The sequence below is a fragment of the Xyrauchen texanus genome, chromosome 13 (assembly GCF_025860055.1).
Source record: "Xyrauchen texanus isolate HMW12.3.18 chromosome 13, RBS_HiC_50CHRs, whole genome shotgun sequence".
Classification (NCBI taxonomy): Eukaryota; Metazoa; Chordata; class Actinopteri; order Cypriniformes; family Catostomidae; genus Xyrauchen; species Xyrauchen texanus.
The window spans coordinates 21,306,881-21,329,924 of record NC_068288.1 but is presented as its reverse complement, the minus strand read 5'-3'; the positions used below and the strand labels follow the sequence as shown (position 1 = coordinate 21,329,924).

Sequence of the window (23,044 nt, the reverse complement as noted above, 5' to 3'; positions counted from 1 at the left end):
TTGAATATTTGTCCTTAGGCTTTAGTTCCAGTGACCATTGCGGTGGAAGTGCCTTTTGACCTTCATCGCTACATCATTGGTCAAAAAGGAAGCGGAATCCGCAAGATGATGGATGAGTTTGAGGTTGGTTGGGTTTTATTTATTCATTGGAAATTGCATGACTGCACAGTTGTCAAGCTCGCTGTGATTTAAATATCACTACATATATTTGCTTTAAGATCACACAGGGCTCCTGGCTAGTCTATGAATTGGACTAGAGACATGTGTCCAGTGGTCAACCGATTTTATATTGCATAAATCGATATTTTAGATTTTGTTTTTAATTATTGGCATCAGCCGCTAGTTTTTACGCTTTACTGATTGGTAGAGGTGTGAATCTTTACTGGCCTAATGATTCGGTTACAATTCAAAGAGTAAATATTCTATTACTAAACCGATTCTTGATACATCTTGTCCTCTCAGATGTTTTTTTTTTTTTTTTTTTTAATCATTACACCAAGTAGTAAATAGTATTAAATTAATTTATAATTAATTGGCTTTTGAGCCTATAACTATATCCACAGTTATTGGTTTGCTTCATGAGATACTGTATCTTCTGAGAGCAGACTTTCAATTCTCCCATCCACAACACTGGTGATAGTGAAATGACACACATAGCAGGGTTGCTGCTTAGGAAATCAATCAAGCATCTTCTATGTGCACTTTTCTGGTCGGTGAGAGATCACCAATGAGGAACAGCCAATGAAATGGGGTGGGCAAGAGGAGATGGGCATTGGGAAGCAGGAGACAAAAAAGGATTTGAAATAAAATCACCTACGTCTCCTGAACCGCTGTTGTTTTTTTTGTTTGTTTTTTTAAGCTTTCTGGTCAAATCAAAGCAATAACAAGCGTGAGCCCGTCTTGCATGTTTGTTGACTTGTCATGAATAAACTCTCCATGTGCTTTGGTTTGTAAATGAATTTCAGGTTCGTAGTTTCAGTCGGGGACGATGGTCATGTGGTTGAAGCATTTAGTCTGTGATCACTTCTGTAGTGTGCACTAGGCTTTAGTATGTGTGCATCTGACCATTTATTTCTAGTGTATCACTCTGTCTCTGGCATGCACGTAAGCACCACTGTACTGGCTTAGTTTAAATTGAACTGAATCAATTCTAAATTTGAGAATCTGTTAAAATACCTTGGACAAAGAATCTCAATGCATCAGAGAATCTTTTTTTTTTTTTTTTTTTTTTTTCATAACTAATTTATTTCTTTAGACATGAGTCACTGTTAATCACCTGCTTTCATGTGAAGGAGCTGACTGCAACATGTAAATGACTTATCACAGTTTTTTTTATGTACCATCATGTTACCACCATAATAGACCGATGTGCAACAGTCTCATTTAAATGGTCCCACATTAGAGCTGTGACAGATTCATTAGAGCTCACAATGTTGAAGTTCTCAACTGTTTCCTTTTTAAGGGATAACTGTCTAATGATAAAAATAAAAATATTATTAACTTCTATCATGTACTTTCTGTAAATGTGCGGATATCTCGTTTAAACCCATGTCATTTTTGAACCTCACAAATCCTCCGTTTCATCCTCTGTAGCATTCATTCCATCAGCCTGGATCAAAACTCTGTTCCTCTGACTCACAAATGTTTCATGACGGTCAGTCGTTGACACTCCAAGCAGGCGAACTGAAAGCTGTCAGGAGATTGCTGCTTGCAGGATCCGCACGATCACGATATAGAGCACATGAAGCGCTTTTACTTTGAAGTTACTCTAAGTAAATATTCACCATCATTTTCTGTGCACTATATGTACTATTAGTTTGACTGTCTTTTTGTGAGAAAATTCGATGTTAATGCTAATGTGCACACACCCTCCGTGGTTGCTGGACTGTGTACACTTATTTCCTTCCTAATGTATTACAATTTCTTTGTGCACACATCACAAAAATTGTAAGACTAAACAGAAACCAGGAGAAACTTCTTTCTACGATCTAAAAAGCACATGCTTTAACTTTGTAATTATACATTTTATATGTATAGAATTTATTATTATATTAAATTGTAATTATATCGGCCTGTCTGCCACTGCTCTCTGGATATCAGCATTGGCCAAAACATATCGGTTGACCTCTAATGTTAATACTTTTTTTTTTTTTTTTAATTTTTTTTTATTTAAATACAAAAACGCAATGTACTTTTATAAATTCACTCTTACTGCTCTTCTGTGAACTGGAAAAAAATATTTTCCCTTCAGGTTAATATTCAAGTGCCTGCTCCTGAGTTACAGTCTGACATTATCTCCATTACTGGCCTGGCCTCACACCTTGACCGCGCTAAAGAGGGTCTTCTTGAGCGTGTCAAAGAGCTACAGGCTGAACAGGAGGATCGGGTGAGTTTGAAGCCAGGATCGCACAAACTTCAGGCAGTTCTCAATAAGCAATGGTACACATTCCATTCAAGCATTTTGCACCAAAATGTTCAAGTGTTCGCACCATTTTTTTATTTTATTTTGGTTAACAGGCTCTCAGGAGTTTCAAGCTGACCATCACTGTGGATCCCAAGTATCACCCCAAGATCATCGGACGCAAGGGCACCATAATAACCCAAATCCGCAATGAACATGAGGTCAACATTCAGTTTCCAGAGAAAAATTATGAGAACCAGGTAATGGGCGGTATTTAGGTAATGAGCAATATTTAGATAAAACTATTTGCATTTTCTGAAGGAAATAACAATGCTTGCAAGGCAAAAGAATTGTTAGTTTTTAGCCACCTGCACACAAAAACAAATATATGTATGGTAGATAAGACCGATCACATTTGAGGATGCAAATATATGCAAGAAATCACAATAGCCTTGTAAGCAGTGTAGTAAAAAAAAAGGACATTTCTTGGTCATACAAAACTTTTTTTATTTGATTTGGTCTACTAGGATCAGATTACCATTAATGGGTACGAGCAGAATGCTGTGGCAGCACGTGATGCCATTCAGGCTATAGTGGATGAGCTGGAGGAAATGATCTCTGAGGACATCACCCTGGACAGCAGAGTCCATGCCCGCATCATAGGGGCACGTGGCAAGGGCATACGCAGGATCATGGATGAGTTTAAAGTGAGTTGGCAGAAGTGTTAAGTCTTAACCAATTCTAAATATTGAGGACATCTGAGACAGACATCTTGCGATTTTAGTATTTTGATTTCCACTCTTTTGATGTAATTATACATTATATCTTGCCAATGTTTTCATTTGACTGAAGGTCTTTTTAGATTTTGTACTATATTTTCCAGAATATAAGTCAGTTTTTATTTCATCATCTGAAAGTTCCAGCAACTTATTTCCACGTGCTTCGCAAAACTGTTTGTTTTTACCAAATGAGAATCTCCGTTAAACTTTACTGCGCAAGCAAGTGCGCACATTCACATCAAACTGATCGCAATGGAAAGTGAGCACAATCACTTTGATTTAAACTTGTGCAACATCATCAGTTCAGTTTCAACGTAATCAATCGTGCAGCATTCATTGTCACGCTGATGTCTCTGAGGTCAAAGTTTGTGATATGAGACTTTGAAGCACAAGAGTGAATCTGTATGGTGTTTAAAGTTGGTTGTAGAGCTGGGCAATATGTATAAAAAAAATCATATCTCTGTATTTTTGGGATGAATGGCAATGCCAATAGGTATTTTCTTGACAAATGTTCAGTTGTAAGTCAAAGCCGCAAGTGAAATGGTAAATGAAGCTTGCAACACGCTTTTGTTTTGGGGCAGTAGACTTTTCAGGCTGCGACGTCTTCACGGCCGGGGTTGCAGCCAACAGCACGACGTTTAACACTCTTCCTACTTCAGTTTGTTTGCTTCCTAAAAGAATCCCATAATGCACTGTAGAAACCAGGGAGCATTGTTGCTCACTATATTCCCTTATCAGAAACGTCCTTGTGTCTTAAGTCTCAAGTCGTTAGGTGATGAGCACAAGTGTAAAACTATGAAGTTAAAGCATTATTTTCTCTTAAACAGAGATGTTGTTTGTAATGTCTTTCATTATTACCATGAAAGTGAAACAATCTTTAAAATATGTTAGTTTTTAAAAGGTTTAAAATACACTCCTTTTTATATTTTTAATTCTTTATTCCATTTATCTGTTATGACATTTTTCACAGAATGTGATGCGTTTCCACCTTATCAGCGTAAATCTGAATATATATTTTATAAAAAATACAAATATATATTTAAAATATTGAGTGTAAATTTATAGTGTAATGCTTTGTTGCATTACCCTGGAATTAGGGTTTATGCTATGGTCCATTTGCCTCGGAAGTTGGAACTCAGATCAAAGTCATATCCATGAAAAAAAAGGTATGTTTATGATTCTGCATATTATTAATCGAACCAGCGGTGTAAACGAAGGGCAATGCCCTGTGGAAGTACAAGTGTATATTTGCAATATAAATATGCCTAAAGGGGTTTGTGTAACGTACATTATCATAAATCTTAATTCCAAAAACATTTTCTAAGAGGGATCTAAACTATTTAATGTGTTTTCAGTTACAATTTCCTGCTCACATTTCTGCTTTGTTTGTAACAGTGTTGTTGTAGCAACATCTACCGATGCATTCCATTTTGTCTCGGAAGTCGCCGCTCCAAGTTATTTTCCGATACCGGAACTGACAAATGGATTAGGAGCACTCCCTTTAGAGTGTGCTCCTAATCTCAGCTCGTACCTGTATAAAACACCTGGGAGCCCGAAATCTCTGAGAGGGTGTCGAATACTTATTTCCCTCATTAAAATGCAATTCAGTGTATAAAATTTGACATGTTTTTCTGGATTTATGTATGTATGTATGTATGGTATGGTATGTGTGGTATGTATGTATGTTCGTTCGTTCTAAGACTACAATTGAGCCCCTGCGCCAGCTGCTGGTAGAAAAGAGAATCGAAGCCTTGAACGGCACAAATAAATATGACGTGAACGTGCGGCGGCCATCAGAATTGGAAGCAAAATACCTTCAAACTAGCGTTTCCTGGTGTGATTTTGAAAATGTAAGCACTGGGCGATTTGTTTTAAATTTTTTTTTTTAATTTGTATTTTTTTTTTCCCTTAAAGCACAATGGTCAGATGACCACATGCTCGGCCGTTCTAGTGTTAACTAAGTTTTCCCAAGAATAGTTTTTTATATTTTTGTTTTTTTTAAATGTTATACATTTACTTGAGTGTATTTTAAGTGCTGTAACTGTACTTTTACTGCGCTATTATCATCTGTGTTTCCTACTTCCCCATCCTGATTTTAGTTTTATCTATCAATGTGATTGGCTAGGGAGAGTCTTGTGACTCCCATCAAATCGCGCCAAATCAAATTGAACGGCAGCTGCAGATCAGGCGCCGACTGTGGAGAATTCCTCAAGTACAGTTTACAACTGAACATCTCGGCCGCACCTGGGCGATAAAACAATCTTGATGTTTGGCTGAAAAAAATAAATAAAAGGAGATGTCCACAATATCGTTGATAAACGTTAGGATTTTCTACATGTAGAACAGGTGTTCATTTCTTCAATCGTGATGGTAAGAGCACCACTGGTTGGTTGAACTAGATGTTATGTTTGCATCTAAATTATCAAATGCACTTTATATTTCCGACAATGCCCGTCTTAATTAGGATTTAATGTAAACTCTGTGGGTTTGGTCGAAAGTGAACGCATGTAGTTGGACATGGCAAATGTCAGACTTGAAGTGTACATGTAACCAAAATGAGCAGTGTCAAGTAGTCCATGTCATATAAAGACTAACACGGAAACGAGAAAACTCTGCTTTTGGCTGAACAACTTGTAGCTTTAAAAGTATTAATGTAATAGAATAATAATATATATAGATAGTGTTTTTTTTTTTTGTTTTTTTATAATACCGACCCCTGATGTAGAGTTGTTAATTTGTATAATAAAAAAAATTATAAATATGCTTTGCCTTATTAAAAAAATAATAATAATTTCTAATGCCTGATAATTCAAGTGTCAATCTTTGTTGAGCAATACTTCAGGCAGAACATTCCACCTGTCACAAACTTCAGAAAATTGTGCAACATGCATTAGAATGAGAACACAACTATTTCTTGGCTTAAAAGATACAGAAATAAATCAATGTGTAACATTGTATCACAAAAGGAGGACAATGTGGCCCCCCCATGTGCTACTTAATGAAATAATTCACTAAAAAATTTTAATTCTCTCCATTTGCTCACCCTCATGCCATCCCAGATGTATGTCTTTCTTCAGAACACAAATTAAGATTTCCAGAAGAATGTTTCAGATCTGTAGGTCCATACAATACAAGTGAATGGATGCCAGAATTGACGCTCCAAAAAGCACAGAAAGGCAGCATAAGTCGCCTAATCCATGTGACGCAAGTGGTTAAATCCATTACTTCTGAAGTGATATGATAGGTGTGGTGAGAAACAAATCAATATTTAAGTCAATTTTTGCTCAAACATTTCTCCTTGCCCAGAAGATGGCGATATGCATGAAGGTGAATCACCAAAAACAAAATGTAAAAGTTAGTGAAGTCATGGATATAACCACTGGAGTCACATGGATTAAGCTACTTTTATGATACCTTATGTGATTTTTGGAGCTTCAAAATTTTTGCACCCATTCACTTGCATTGTGAGGACCAAAAGAGCTGAAATATTCTTCTAAAAATCTTAATTTAAGAAAGTCATTAAGAAAGTCATACACATCTGGGATGGCATAAGGGTGACTAAAGGATAGTTCACACACAAATGTAAATTCTCTATTTAAAGCCGGATGTGGCCCCTGTACCAAACAATCATTCTACCTCTATTGTGACCTATAAGTGTCCCTGCTTTTTTTTGCATTCCTTGCGTTGTTTTGAACATGATTTATGCACAACAATAACTCTGCATTAAGGAAAATTTAGAGACTGCACGTAAATTGATTTGAATGTAATTGCTTCATTATATTGAAAATAACTTGTAATTTCTGTAATCATGTCGCCATTTTTCTTTTTTTAAATCAGATTCATGTATTGTTTACAGTATCATAGATAAGTGGTTTATTTAAAAAATTGTCAGTCACAAACACCTATAAAAAATATATATATATATATATTAGGTATATATATTAGGTATATTTTTTTTTTTATTCTTTCTGGCAAACAGTCATGAAAGGGATTGTAACTTACGGTATGTGTGCTACATTTTTAATGTGCAGCATTGAGTTTTTATAATAAAGGGGCATCCCTTCAGAAATCTTTTGCAACTCAGTACTCAATACTCACTACTCAGTACTTTTAAATGAGCTACTCTTTTACTCATACTTGTTTAGTATTAAGGATAGGTACTTTTACTCTACTCAAACTAAAAAAATGTTTAAGAAGTAACAGTACTTGGGTATTATTTTTCAGTACTCTTTCCACCCCTGCCTATAGGCATGTTGCTATGATCCCGTTATGTGTGAATTACAGCGTTGCTGCTACAAGAACAATGTAACATTAGGCAGTTGTTGTCGCAACATTGACCAAACCGTTCAGAAATGTGAGCAGAAATTGTAACGAAATACATTAAACAAGTGTTTAAAAAGTTTATAACAGCTGTTAGGACCTGCGAATGTGGTTGCATTGAAATACGTGGAAAAAATTAATTTGGACAATTGGAACACCGCATTAGATGAGTGATCGTAATTTTGGCATCTGACTGTCTTAATCCACCACTCTATTTTTTTTTTCCTCTTCTGGAAAGTCATTCAAATGTAATAGTGGATTTTGTTCTTTTGGCCTTGGAGCAAATCGCGAAGTAAAAATAATGTTTGCTGTGATCTCCAATTCACTCCCATTCACCGCTGTCTAAGTTTACCCTGCAAACTTCCGCATTCCAAAATCCATGTATGAAAAAGGTCTATAACACTGCGTTTGAATGTCGTCAGTGAAAATGAATGATACTGTAATTTATACAGCGATAGTGCTGATCAATAACAGCTGCACTAGAATGTGTGAGCTCGTTAACATGTCATGGGTGATAATGAGTCATAAGTGTCCCAATGGTCAGTGGATCAGTACGTTTACCAGTGCCTGAATTACAATATATTTATTCACGACATAGGTAGCTGATTGAGACTGGTGAGTTTTCTGCGGTAGTGTGGACCAGTGCTTTGTCATGTTGCAGGAGAACTAGTGAGTGGGGCCGGGTATGCGTGCAGACGCAGAGGGAGTACTTGTCATGTTTATTTCACGTAACATAAAAAGAATGAGAAACTGTTACACACGATTACTTGAAAGTAAATTATCCCATTTAAAACAAGCCCAAAAACACAGTGATATGTGTAGATTCTAGGGTAATCTTCATGGAGCACATTTGACATCTGAACCAGTGAATGGCAGCCAGGCGGCTGCTCCCAGGTCCTAGTACCTGCCGAATTCAGTGTTACTTCTGTGTTATGCAAATTTGATTTTAAATTTGATTTGATTTTATTATGATTTTTTTCCCTCTCTCAAAGAGATTTTGACTGACTTAATCAGGTGTGACATTATTTCTGGAAAATACAGTACTTTTAAGATGGGGAGGTAGACCCCCATGTGACATGTTTGAATAGTGATAGTTTTGAATGCATAATGTAGATGATGAAAATGGATCAAACAAATGGAAAACTCCTTTTTGGCTTTCCAGGTTGATGTTCGGTTCCCTCAGAGTGGAGCCACAGATCCAAATTTAGTGACTGTGACTGGCCGTCCAGAGCAGGTGGATGAAGCCATTGATCACCTTCTAAACCTTGAGGAAGAATATGTAAGATTTTGCTTTACTTGCAAAAGCAAGAAAAGATTATTTAAACGCCAACTTTACTTTGAAGGTAAATTTGTCTGGTTTCGCATTTTTCTCTCAGTTGGCTGATATGGTTGAAAATGAAGCCAAAATGGCCTATATGAAGCCTTCGGGTTCAAGTGCTGGCAGCATGGAAGAATCTCGTGGTCCATCCAAGGGATTTGTTGTGAGGGAGGCTCCTTGGACCACTAGCAATGAGAAGGTAAACTAATATGGTATCTTGAGTGCAATACTATCTTAAAGGGGTAGTTCACCCAAAAATGAAAATTCAGTCATTCCCCATTGTTGTTTAAACCCCAGAATGACTTTCTTTTTTTAACACAAAGGGAGAAAATGTTGTGCTCTGTGATGTCATACAATGGCAGTTTATGGTGACTACTGCTTCAAAAGCATGCAAAAGAATAATTAATTGATCTTCTTTGCATGTTCATGAGACTGCACAAGAGCATCAGTGCACACACACGTGGAATGGGGCGTTTAAGTGAAAACATTGTTTTGTATATCTAAAAACGGCCTGCCGCAGCTATACTAACTACAGAACACAACACAACTGCACACAAACCAGAGAATGGAACTTACTAAATATGTCTGAAGAGTTTGTAGTAGAAGAATGTGTTTCTATGCAAAGCCTTATTTGTTTGAAACCGACTACTCAATCAAACAGAGATAGACGGAGGAGGCTGAAAGCAGCTACAGTCTCACTGTGACCTAACCTGATGGCAAATGACATGCTATAAAAGGTATCTTGTTAATTTAGTTTTTGTCTTGACCAGCCACGACGACAGATTCTATGGATCGTTTGGTTTCTATTTGTGGCAGCATGCCGGGTAACCCGATCCAAAATGTTCTCGTATTGAAGCCAGCATTCTTTCTAGCTGATTTAAAAATGACTTTATTTTGGCTGATAATGTTACACCTACAGAATGTTTTTACTGAGGTCTCGCTCTCTTCAGGCAGAGGTCCATTACACACACACTGGTTCAGAATGAAGAGGAGGTGATATACATTCTCGCCACCTCTCTCTCTGTTTGATTGAGTACTCTGTTTCAAACAAAAAAGGCTGTGCATGGAAATGCATCTATTCTCCAACTACAAACTCTTCAAACATGTTTTGGAAGTTCTGTTCTCTTGTGTGCAGCTGTGTTATGTTCTGTTGTTACTAAGCATCGCTGTCGCAGAGAGGTTTTTAGATGAACAAAACAATGTTCCTCAGAGCGGGGGGTTGATTATTCTGTTGCTCTTGTGCACCAACAGTCGGTCAGCAGTTTCACTATGTAAGACTTTGGTTTGTTTCATGCCAAACCTTATTGTATGCTTTTAGGACAATGAGTCTCATGAAATAATTGTGACCGATCACGGAAAGTAGGGACACAAGTCGGTTTTGGGGCATTTTGAGTTATTCACAGATTCTGAAAGTGTAGTCTCCAAGCTTTCCAACGATTTGTAACACATGGAAATCTGACAATATTTGGAGAAGTTGTGGCCATTTGAAGGTAGGCACTCAAAAAAGCTAAAAGGGGAGAAAACGGCCTCAAAAGATTGTGCAGTTCTCACCTCTCTCTGCTGCTGGGAGTGACAATAGGGCTCATTTACATCTCATTTAGATAAGCCATACCCCTGTAAAGCTCCCCCTGTAAACATGGACTAAACATGAGATAACGTGTACGTGTTCTTAGAATGAACAAAAAACGACAAACTTTGATGTTTATGGAAACTCACCCCATAAGAAACAGAAAAGTGTTCTTGCAGATCTCGTTGCCTCCAATGAAATAAGTCGTTCGGGCACACTTTCTCTTTGTCGGGGTCTTCTTTGTGGATGTAACCATCTCCGAAGTTTGCACTGTGCGTCTGTTTGCCTCTAAATGTCCAATAATTCGCATGACGCCAGTCCGATACATTCTTCCTCGTCTTCATCTTCGGCTCAGTTGTAGATTAGGGATATTATTCAGTCTTATCATGCCACTTTCATCGTCGCTCAGATCGTCTTCAGAATCAGTGAACGCTTGTTCATAAGCATCCGGCTTGTCGAAGAAGTACTTCAAAACATTTTCGTTGTAACGGCCACGGTTCAGCTCGTCTCGCGACATTCTTTGCGGCGTCCATCTTCATTGAATTTTGATATCAGATAGAGCCGGCTAGAGCGCTGCATAATAAGTAGCCACGCTGTTAGGGGACGGGGGCAAAAGCGCCGGCTATTCAGTACGGAAATACACACAGACAATGACACGCCCCTACTGCATGCTAGAATCTCCGAAAAACAAGCCGATTTCAACCTCAAAATGTACGCTTTTAAATATAACAATACTGTTATCTCAAACATGGAGAGGCTTCTTCATGATCTCAACTAACAGATTCTGCAAAAAAGCGGAAATCACCAATTTTGGAAAAAAACACTTGTTTCTCATTTTGCTCACAAGTTGTGCTGCCGACTTGTGTCACTGGTTTCCGTGACGGGTCACAATTTATTAGACTTCTGAATTATACTTTTGAGTGCTTTCAAAGCTTGAAGACAGTCACCATAAACTGCCATTGTATAACCTCACGGAGCACAACATTTAACAATTTCTCCATTTGATGTTAAAAAAAGTCATATGGTGTTATAACAATGACTGAATTTATATTTTGTGTGAACTTACCCTTCAAGCCATCTTTACATGGCAAAGGTGGCACAGAAACTGCATTTAAAGTTTCATTTAAACATCCCGATTAATGCTGTTCAATGCAGGCTTAACTCTGCTGTGTTAAAGATGACTTAAGTTTGTATCACAAGGGGCAATCTCAGTATGATGTTTCACTAAACTTTTGGTTAATATTTATTTCATTTTACTTAACCTAGTGTTCACTTTCTGCTTAGTTTAAAATCGCAGTCATGAAATTAGTTTTTTGTTTTTGCTTTAGGCCCCTGATATGAGCAGCTCTGAGGAATTCCCCAGCTTTGGTGCGCCTGTGGCTGCTGCAAGATCATCTCCATGGGGACCTAAACGTTTCTGAAGTGTGTGTGTCCATCAACAGTTATGTTGCAACCTCCTGGTCCCCTCTACAACTGTCCCTTATTTGACCCATGTGGATGTGGACTGACCACCGATTCTGCCCCCCCAATATAGCAACACATTTCCTTTTACTCAAATAGCATCTGCAAATAAACGAGTCTTGATTCTCTCATTGACCCCTATGAACCCCAAAACAGGTGGTGAACATTTTTATGATGGCAGCCTCTACCTGGTCTGCCACAGTTTTGCTGAATTTGTATGAAATAAGTCAACCTGTTTGCATGTAGAGAGAATCACAAATAGAAGGATAACAAATGTACACCTGACAATGCTTTCAGGTCTGTAACAATCCAGGTATAAGTGATATTTGATGACTTCATTACAAAAATGTTATTTCATTACAAAAGTTATGTCTTCTGGTTTATCGCGCTGCTCTGTTTCATAGTTGCCTTTGCAATGGGGTTGGGGGAAAAAATATACTGTATACCTCTAAAAGATGATGCTTCTTATTGAAGTCAAATGCAGTCTTAGGAAATGGGTAACCAGTTGTACTTTGCCTCATTCTCTAGGGTATTCATTCCGTTGCAAACATTTCAGTGGTCTCTGTCTGTCTCCCTATTTTATCTAATGCTTCTGATTTGGGCAGGGGAACTTATTCCATGTAGCCTTTAAAACTTTCAGACTTCAAGAGTGACTCACTACAGAAGTATTTTAAAACTGCCATTTGCTTTGGGAGTCCCAGGGATGTAGTCGCTTGTGCAGTCCCAATGTTTCCAAAGTCTCTAAATCTTACACTAATGGCTTATACTTTTTCTTTTTGATATTTAGAAGTCATGTTTATTAAAAAAAAGTGAGCATATAACATTTGGAAGGAAAAAAAGCAGACCATTTTGTGCCAATGGTATGTCAAGTTATGTCATGTGTTGCTCATTCGTGCTAATGGGTCAGTTGTCCAACCCCCCAATTGTTGTCTTCCAATTGCTATGCAGGTTGGTCCAAAACCATAGCAATGGCCCTCTTAATAGCCTTATAAGAATTATGCAAAGATGACACGTAAACAATTATGGATGACACTGGAAAATAAACTGTCCAAAAAAATAAATAAAAATTGAAAATGTATCCGGCCCTGTTGTAGCAAGACTGGTTGCTTACACATTTACAATCAATAATACAATGCCATTATGAAAATATTGGCGGTTGGTATTGGATAAGATGGGAGTTGAAGTAGCTGAAAGAAATACAAACTACAATGTTTATTGAAGAATAGGAGGGCAAAGTTGGACCTTTGTAAATAAAGTTAAAATGAATTCGTAATGAGACTTGTCACGTTAGAATGTAGAATTGCTGCACTTAGTGTTTTTGTTGAACTGATACCAAGCAGATGATTAAGTTATTCTGTGAGTGAAAGTGTCTAATTAAAGGGGATAATTATGAATTAAAGCTATGGCTATGAATGTACACCCAGCATGGGTATATAAAGCCGCTTTTCCCCTCTGATATGACCAGTCATCTCATGTGCGTGTATGTCTCTTTCTAAAAAATCTGTTTAAAAGTTTAGGGAAAAAACAAGAACACTGATTACACCATTAAACCTAGTGAAGAAATGCAAATTTCCAGGTTTACTGTTCATAGGCATAGTTTGGATCACTGTAAAATGTGTAAGAAAATAATAGAAATACAAAAGTGTTTCTGTTGGTAAGACGCAATAAAACATTTTGGTAAGAAGTTAGGTGAACAGTCACACGTGTAGCTTTCCATACAAATTTGATCTAATTTTAACGAAAGAATTCACAGAACCACAGATACATGTGTAACTAACGTTCTGTTTCATTCCTACTGACCGCCAGAGGCAGTGTAAACACTATTGGATGACAAATGCCAACATAGTCATGAGGAATACCACCAAAATTAAGGCCGCTCCTGAAGAACTGCAGAACTCACAGCATGATGAGCAGCAACGTTGACCTTATAAAACCTGGCAAACGTGCATGGAGAAGCCCAGGTAGTGGCAGTGCAGATGTCCGTTAACGAACAGCCCATGAAGATGATATTGCCCTAGTGGAATGGCAAGTTAGCCCCCAGGGCAATGGTTGCCTTGTAAGCCAGTGTAATAGTTTCCACTATCCATTTTGACAACCTCTGCTTTGACACTGGAGCACCACCATAGCAGACAAAGAACTGGTCTGGCTGTCTAAATTGAGCAGTAGTGTCTACATAACACTTCAAGGCATAAACAGGACACAAAAGTTGAGCACTTGAGACCCTGAAGAAGTCTGAAAAGAGGCCAGTTCAATGTGCTGGTTTATGAACTGAGGAAGAAGGACTTTTGGAAGAAAAGAAGGATTGGGTCGTAGGACCACCCTGGAGTCATCCGGCAACCAACGCAAGCATAATTCGCTAACAGACTCGTTTGGCAGAAGCAAAGGGCAACAAAAAAAGCAGTCTTCAAAGTTAACCATTTAATGTCAATGCTTTGCAAGAGCTCAAACTGGGATGAGCAAAGGAATGCAAGCACAAGTGGCAAATCCCACATGGGAAAGTGAGGATACCGAGCAGGCTTCAGAAGGCATGCAAGACTGTGAGATCCAAGAGAAGATCCCCCAATTGGAACATGATATACATAAATCGCAGCGACATACACTTTCAATGTGGAAGCCATTTTGTCCTCCTCCAGTAAATGTTGAAGAAAGCTTAAGATGCTCGGAATGTCACACGTTGCAGAATCAAGCCCCTGCTTCTCACACAATGCAGAAAAAAGCCTCCAATGGGAATCATAAATCTGTCGTGTGGAGCATTGGAGATTGTGTGAATAACTGTAGGATTACAATGTTCCAGAGAAGGATTTAACCCAATGGCCAGACCCAAAGCTGCAGACGAGCTGGATACAGGTGCCAGATGCTGGCCTCCAGCTGGGAGGTTCTTCCTGGGGGGAAGCTTCCATGGATTGCCTGACAGAAGTCTCAGCAACAAAGAAAACCATGGTCTGGCTGGCCATTGCGGTGCCACGAGTAGCACTCTGTGCTTGCACAGGGAGATCCTGTGTAATGCCTCCCATAACAGAGGGATAGGTGGGAACGCATGTAGTAGGCAGTTCGGCCATTCGTGAGACTGGCCCAAGGGACTGGACACTTCTATCCTTGCAAACCATAGATGACAGTGAGTGGTCATCTCTGAAGCAAAAAGATCCACCTCTGCTCTTCCAAATCGTAGCCAGATCTCCTGCACAACATCTGGATGAAGTTTCCATTCTCCTGGATGTACTCAATCTCTGGAAAGAGCATCTGCTGTCTGGTTGCATGCTCCTTAAATATGAGCTGCCCTCAGTGAAGCGTGTCGCAGCTGGCACCATGTCAGGATCTCGTGAGTAAGCTTTTTTTTTTTTTTGTTGAGGTATTGTCGGCTGAACGAGAACATGATGGCCTGCCAGGACTGGCATGAAATACTTAAAAGCCATGAACACTGCAGTAGTTCCAGCAGGTTGATATGTTCTGTGGCCTGAGGGAAGTTTGAGCTTGTGAGGACGATATTTCGCTGCCCTTGTAAGCTACACTTGGCAGTGCAATAGGATGCCAGAATCTGTGCGACCACATTGCGCACTGGGACATTGCACATTCCCATGTAGAGCCTCGTCAGGAGACACCACCAAAGCTGCAACGAGCTGCTCTATTGCCGGAGCACGACTCACCCCAATAGAAACTGCTTCAGCCATATATGCTAACATCTGAGCAATCTTTGGGTGCCGTTTAGGCGGACAAGAACCTGTTAGGGCATTTGAAAATTCAGCCACAAAATCTTTACATGGTAGCATGGTAAAAGAAGTCGCAGCTGTGTCCTGCCTGAAAAAGACATTGGTTTGGGCAGATTGGACAGGTGACTCATCAAGTCCTAGATGAGCAATTGCCATTCGAAGCACAGCCAAACATTGAAGAGGGCTGAGCCTGTCCAGATGACTGAACTGACCACCCACTAGACCCCTCCGCTTCTGGATGTGATGTTTGTGTCGCAACATCCACAGCATTCCCATGATCATGAAAAAAAGAATCCGAAGCAATCGTAGAAAGCACATCCAAGTCAGAATGATGTGAAAAACGAGGGGAATCAAGAGATTCTTCCCCACCACCACGATTCTGAACATTTTCATCCTCCTGTCTCATCTTCACAGGTGTAGCAGATGTGACAGGCTGAAGCAAGTGAAGCAGGCGTTTCAGCCATCTCTGAAGAAAGCACAGAAACGTCTTAGAAAGTGAATTTTTCTTGACGTGCGAATGTTCATCACTTCTCGATGTGGCCCTCCTCTTAGATGGGAGGGGAGTGCCGGCTGCCGCAGACGCCCTGTGCTTCTGAGTGTGAGAATGGGCTACATCCAACTGCCCGAGTTTCAACGTTGAATAAGGGTTTAATTCAGCAAGACGGAGCCGCCGTTCCGACATAGGTAAAAGACTGCAGTGCAGACTCGGGTCCGTGAGAGCCTCTCTCAGATATTGAACCCCCTATGATGGGCAGATGTCATGACCGTCGTCGGAGAGGAGATTATTAGGGCACAGTTTACAAGTTGGTGGGAAACCAGTGGCAATGGAGCTGTGAGCCATAGTTACTTGCTAATAACACCTTCAGATAGCACCGTAAGGTTTAAGTCAAGCAGAATGATGGTAATGAATCACAAGACAAGTAAGGAAAATAATAATTATATGATTCCTCTGGGTGAACCGACAGGTAATGCAAGAAATATCTCACGATATCTAAAATGGCTAATGGATTGGACCAAGGGGTACAGAGTATGACATAAGTTTGAGCTTGTGAGGACGATATCTCGCTGCTCTTGTAAGCTACGCTTGACAGTGCAATATATCACTTATAAAAAAAACCTATCTCAACCAGGCGAGAAAGCGAAAGAGGCAGAGTGCTGAGCGACTGTGGTTTATAACCCCCAGGACTCAGCGTCACTACGTGACTTTGTTGGTATATTCTCTTGACCTATCTGGCTGGTGCTTCGATAATCCAAGTGTTTACACTGCTTCTGGCAGTCAGTAGGAATGAAACAGACTGTACATTTCTTTGTTCCTGTATCATAGAAAGAGCGTTCGGGCAGAGTATCTTACTTCATTATATTAATTACAAGATTCCTCTATTTGGGAGAATTCCAAACAACATTTTTGCGCAACTGTGGGAAGGAGATGCTAATGGAAGTATTGTTCCAAATTAAAGTCAAAATGAAAATATATATTTTTATGAAGGCCGCTACTACAAAACTGTTAGCAAAGGGTACATTCATACTGTACATTCAGCTTTCCCAAGGGTTCTGCACTTCGAAGTCAGTTGGGCTTAGGAAATGTTAATTATAGTCCCATATGAACATGAAAATGTATATCAGGGTAATACCGAGTTTACACTACACGATTTTAGGCCCGATTTTCACTCACGACAGTTTTGTGGAGATCGCTGACAAAACCCCGGAATTATAGGCAAATTGGAGCTTGCTCCCATGAGCAACGAATGCAATGTATGAATAATCAAAAACGCGATCTGAGAGAAGCGCCAATATCAGCGAGATAGCTAACATGTTAAATATCTGGACCTGTCTGCGATTCCAAGCCACGTAATGTGATATTTTTTTTTTTTTACTTAATTCAACTGCAGCGTTGACCTACAACCAATGAGAGAGCAAGAAACGGGGCACGGGAAGTTTCAGGAGTCCTGATGTACCTGCAATAGAACGTAGCATGGCTGCGGTATCAAGAAAGTATCATTGGACCGAAGAAATGGAGGAAAGATTTGTGGAACATTGGGAGGAGAACCAGTGCCTATTTGATATCTCATCTGAACTGTTACACAACTGGAGAAAGAGAAATGTTGGAGAGAAATTGACAATTCTCTTGGACAGTTAGGTAAACAAAAAGGTAGATTTTTCAGTAGGAGGTTTTTCATATTGTAACATATACAATATATGACGCCTTTAGGCGATTAAAAACATACACATCATATTTTGAAATGTATAACATATGACCATGCATTTGTTTTCGTATATTGTATCATTTCTCGCGTGTACTCTCGTAATTTGGAGTCTAGGCAGAGTCGTAGGGATTTGTCAATAGTGAAATGTTTTGTAATGTGTCGCCCTGTCGCCGATTCCACATGTAATTTGATAACTCTACAACATCCACAACATGACAGACAGTTGTGTAATATGAACGGTACCAATCCGATGTCTTTGAAAATTCGTGTAGTGTGTTGGAGGCACAATTTTCTCGCTGACATGGTGTACAGTTCACTACACTAACAATGGTGTGGTAACTTGATGTTAAATATGTATTTAAATTAATAGGTGTCATTAAAGTTCCTTTCTTTAGGCTGCTATGAAAATTGTTATACTTTATAATTACTCTAATTAATAAACTAATAATAGGCAATACACTATTAAGCATTGTAGAGCTAATATGAGTGTATTAATGTTCACATTAACATGTTACCTTGTATTACCATATATAAAGTCAACACACGAAATCATGTTTATTTGTTTTATTTGTGTACTATAATGTGCTTTTCTGTGTATTGTGAAATTATTTTATATCACGAGAAAAAGGCACCACCGACAGCAGTAAAATGCAATAAAAATATATAATAATAAAATAAAAATATATTTGTATAATTGCAGTATATTAAATTTCAAGTTTAACTGCATAAGTTCAATTTAAATGTATATATTTACGTTTAGCAGGTAAATACATTTACAGGGCAAACTATGGTTATTCTATGGTTGTTCATTAGCATTAGATGCTGGAAATGTCCCGCCCCTTACTGAAACGGAAAATATGATATGTATGCAAACATAGTAGGACATTTTTATCTTTCAACAATGATAAACCATGGTTCACAGGAAAACTCAGACAGCTTCGTCATGCCAAAGAGGAGGCTTACAGGGGTGGGGATAGAGTCTTGTATAATCAGGCCAGGAACACACTGAATAGGGAAATCAGAGTGGCTAAAAGAAGCTACTCTGAGAACGACCCTGCATCAGTGTGGAGTGGCCTGAAACAACTTATTAATTATGTTATTATCCCTGTCCCTAAGAAACCTAAAATCACAGGACTTGATGACTACAGACCTGTCGCCCTGACATCTGTGGTCATGAAGTAATTTGAGAGACTGGTGTTGGCCCACCTGAAGGACATCACTGGACCCCCTTCAATTTGCTTATCGAGCAAACAGGTCTGTGGATGATGCAGTCAACATGGGATTGCATCATGTCTTGCAACATCTGGACAGACCAGGGACATACGCAAGGATCCTTTTTGTGGACTTCAGCTCAGCTTTCAACACAATCATCCCAGCTATACTCCGGACTGAGTTAAACCAACTCCCTGTTCCCACCTCTACCTGTCAGTGGATTACCAGCTTTCTGACGGACAGGCAGCAGCTTGTGATGCAGGGAAAATTCACTTCCACCACCTGTACCATCAGCACTGGTGCCCCCCAGGGATGTGCACTCTCCCCACTACTCTTCTCCCTGTACACCAATGACTGCACCACATTTACATTTATGCATTTGGCAGACGCTTTTATCCAAAGCGACTTACAGTGCAATTATTACAGGGACAATCCCCCCGGAACAACCTGGAGTTAAGTGCCTTGCTCAAGGGCACAATGGTGGTGGCTGTGGGGTTCAAACCAACGACCTTCTGATTAACAGCCCTGTGCTTTAGCCACTACGCCACCACCACCAAGGACCCCTCTGTCAAGCTCCTGAAGTTTGCAGACGACACCATTGTCATCGGCCTCATCCGAGATGATGATGAGTCTGCATATAGAAAGGAGGTTGAACGGCTGGCTGTCTGGTGCATTCAAAACAACCTGGAGCTGAACACGCTCAAAACGGTGGAGATGATTGTGGACTTTAGGAAGGAACACCCCAACATTGTCCCCCCTCACCATTCTAAACAGCACTGTGGCAGCAGTGGAGTCATTCAGGTTCCTGAGCACTACCATCTCACATGACCTGAAGTGGGAGATACACATCGACTCCATTGTGAAAAAGGCCCAGCAGAGGTTGTACTTCCCTCGCCAGCTGAGGGATTTGCCACAGGTGCTGCTGAAACAGTTCTACTCAGCAGTCATTGAGTCTGTCCTCTGCACTTCAATAACTGTCTGGTTTGGTGCAGCTACGAAATCAGACATCAGAAGATTACAAAGGACAGTTCGGTCTGCTGAGAGGATTATTGGTTGCCCCCCCCCCTCTGAACGGCAGAACCGTCAGGCACAGGAACAGTTTTTTCCCTCAGGCCATCCATCTAATGAACAATTAAATTGCCCCATTGAGCAATAATTATGTGCAATACAGTTTAATTCAATTTTTTTTATCCAACATATCCACTTCTGCCATTACTTACATTGCTCTGTACATAATATACTGTATTTTTGTTCTTTATATAACAGATTGTAATAGATTTGCACTACGTGTGTGTATGTGGGTATGTATGAAGGTGAGTGTATGTACGTATATGTATAACTATTTCAGGATTCCCACTCTTTTCTTGAAATGATTTTCCAGGACTTTTCCAGGACATTTTCAAGACTTTTTCAGCTGCTACAGTGCGAATCAAGTTATCACAACTAAGGCTGGGCGATATACCGATATTATCATATCGAGATATATTTTGAAACAGATGTGATATTGTACCTATACTGTTATATTTGTATTATAGTTGTGCAAAGATTGTTGTCTTTCACAATGCCACCTGCTTTCCTCTACTTGAAATGCCACACTACTAAAACAGAAGTTATCCTCTACTTTAGTTCATACACTGCTATTTTACTTGCTGATATCAGTTTAAAAGTCCAAACTCTCACAGTCAAGCTGTATTCGCAATCAGTCACTAACGTTAGAAAATATGAACTATTATCGGACTTCTAAATTAATTGCATCTGCTCGCACCAAGGCACATTACGCATCTGGTATACATAATGGCATAAATTGATGAGTTATGTGTTTTTGACTCCATATTATTTTGATTTATCAAATCTTTGTAAACGTTTTTGTCAATATTGCTGAAATGGATAGACCTTTTGTAAAGCTAAATGTGTTGAAATGCAAAATCCATTTAGCCTACTGGTGTATGAAATGGATCTGAAGTAAAATATTCTGACAGACTAGGGTAAAATACCGGTATATATCATATATAGATTGCTTAAATGTTTATTCATCTCAATCTTTCTCTTGTACTTTCTCCACAAAATATTTTATGTTCAATAAATCACCAAAACAATTTCCTTTACTTTATCTGTTTACTGTTTACTTACAGTTGACTTAGTGCATCTGACACCTGCATTCATCAAGTAAAAATGAAAATCACTGCAAAAATAAATCAAAAATATGAATATCAAACTCAAATCCTATCCTGCAGTGCAAAAAGGTCAATATAAAACAAAGCAATGTAATTTCAATTAAAATGTTCCTCTAAAATAAATCTGTTATTGTAGCTTCTTGATGCTCTCCTGCAGGTCTTCGTGTTTTTGCTAGGGCTTGCAGCTCTTCCTTTTTCTCAGCCACACTTTTGCGATAAGCATTGGATTTGGACAGTAATGTGAAGTCCTGTTTTTTTTCTGCTTTCATTGCCATTTCGTCTGCCTCTTTCTGCATCATCTCACTGCTTTTCATTATTCTTCTCTGTTTTGCTTTGACATTTTCTATGTCTTGGTGGAGCTCCTTTCTTTTCTTCTCATTTGCAGTTTGTTCTTTATTCTTTTTGTCATCCTCAAGGTATTGCATATACCTCATTCTTGCTCCTTTGCAGTGTTGGATTAGGTCTTTTGGCAGGGCTTCATCAACTGCACGCTCAGCCATTGCATCCTGGACCAGGCGCAATGCTATCAGACTCCTCTCCTTCAAGTTTTCCACTAGCATGTCCTTGTTCACGGAGTACCCTCGTTCCACTGCTGCTTGTCAATGAGACAGAGTTACGAGACATTTCATCATGTCCCACAGTGCTGCATTCTATGCTCTGCCACTGATAAATCTCCCAAAAAATTCTTCAAGGCTGCAACTGTATGAAAAATCTTGGAATTCTGCCTTGAGGTTTGCACTTGCATGCACGGAGAATATTTTATACTGAGCAAGGATTTCGTCGCACTCTGAGGCAGTGTACCATCCTGCATTGAGGATAACCTGTAGGAGTTTCTCAAACATTGCTATTGCATGCTCAGTCTCTGTCACCATGATCACAGGGTCGAGGGAGCTCATGTGCCGCACTGCTGGGTACATAAGAGGACTTCTCTCCATATTTTTTTTGCAGGTCACAGCAAGGAAGGAGACACATTCCTTCTTGAAAACCTGAGCTTTTTAGATGCTTTCTCCAAAGCTTGTTTTGTGGCAAATCCGGTGTCCAATTGTTTGAGTGGCACATGGATTGACTTGTTTTGGACATCAAGTTTCAGCAGCTGGACAGGTGTTTTCATCTTCTCCAATTCTTCTCTCTTAATAAAGCATGACAGCAAGCATCTCAGGATGGACTCAAGCTCTTTTGCAAGGAAAGGCACCATTGGTGCATCTGTCTGGAATTTCTCCAAAAAAAGACTTCAGCTGTCTAGCAACAAATGCAAAAAACTGGAGCTTAGCCTGAAAGAGAGGGTCAGCTGTGGCCCCTTTTACTGTACAGTAGGATGCAGATGATGGTACTTTGCTTTTCGGGAGTTTCTGGTGGCTGCTGATGTACTGTTGCACAGCTGGCCACACTTCCACTGCCCGCTCTGCGACTGCCAAGTCTTCAACCCATCGATGGGCACAGAACTTCAGAGGAAATGTTGTTGTTTTGGTCACCTCAATGAAGTCAGCTCGTCTTGCTGGTGAGTCATGGAACATCTGCCAAAGTGCTCTGAGCACATCTCCACCTTCCAACCTGTTTCTCTCTCTCCATCTTTAAAACTTCCATGAAGAACATGCAAACCACAACTTCCCAAATGTATCATCTTTGGTGCATCTGGGTCCTCTTGGCTTTTGTCCTCTTGGAATATCCTCAGGAGCTTCCAGTTGACAGCAGGGCCATCCATTGAGATCTGTAACAGCTTATTGGGATTAAGTGGTGACAGGGCTCTTGATCCTTTTCAGAAGTTTCTCTGCTTGAGTGTGTCCCAAAAACTCTGAATCAAAATAATGCACCACAACCTTCCTTTCACGTTCACTCCAATGCCTCACTACAACATCCAACTGTTCTGTCTGTGTCACTTTATTCAGGCATTCATCAAAAGA

At 39.5% G+C, this 23,044-nt stretch overlaps 1 protein-coding gene across 1 annotated transcript in view; it reads left to right on the top strand.

Moving 5' to 3' along the window:
- The window catches only part of LOC127653842 (vigilin-like), a 30,697-nt gene extending 17,768 nt beyond the window's left edge, over positions 1-12,929 (top strand). Inside the window, exons 22-28 of the mRNA XM_052140622.1 lie at positions 19-123; positions 2,252-2,386; positions 2,518-2,661; positions 2,929-3,108; positions 8,663-8,779; positions 8,877-9,017; positions 11,714-12,929. Of these exons, the coding sequence (XP_051996582.1) occupies positions 19-123; positions 2,252-2,386; positions 2,518-2,661; positions 2,929-3,108; positions 8,663-8,779; positions 8,877-9,017; positions 11,714-11,806 (915 nt within the window). The 3' untranslated portion in view covers positions 11,807-12,929. The remainder of the gene's footprint in view (positions 1-18; positions 124-2,251; positions 2,387-2,517; positions 2,662-2,928; positions 3,109-8,662; positions 8,780-8,876; positions 9,018-11,713) is intronic.
- The last annotated feature ends 10,115 nt before the right edge of the window (positions 12,930-23,044 follow it).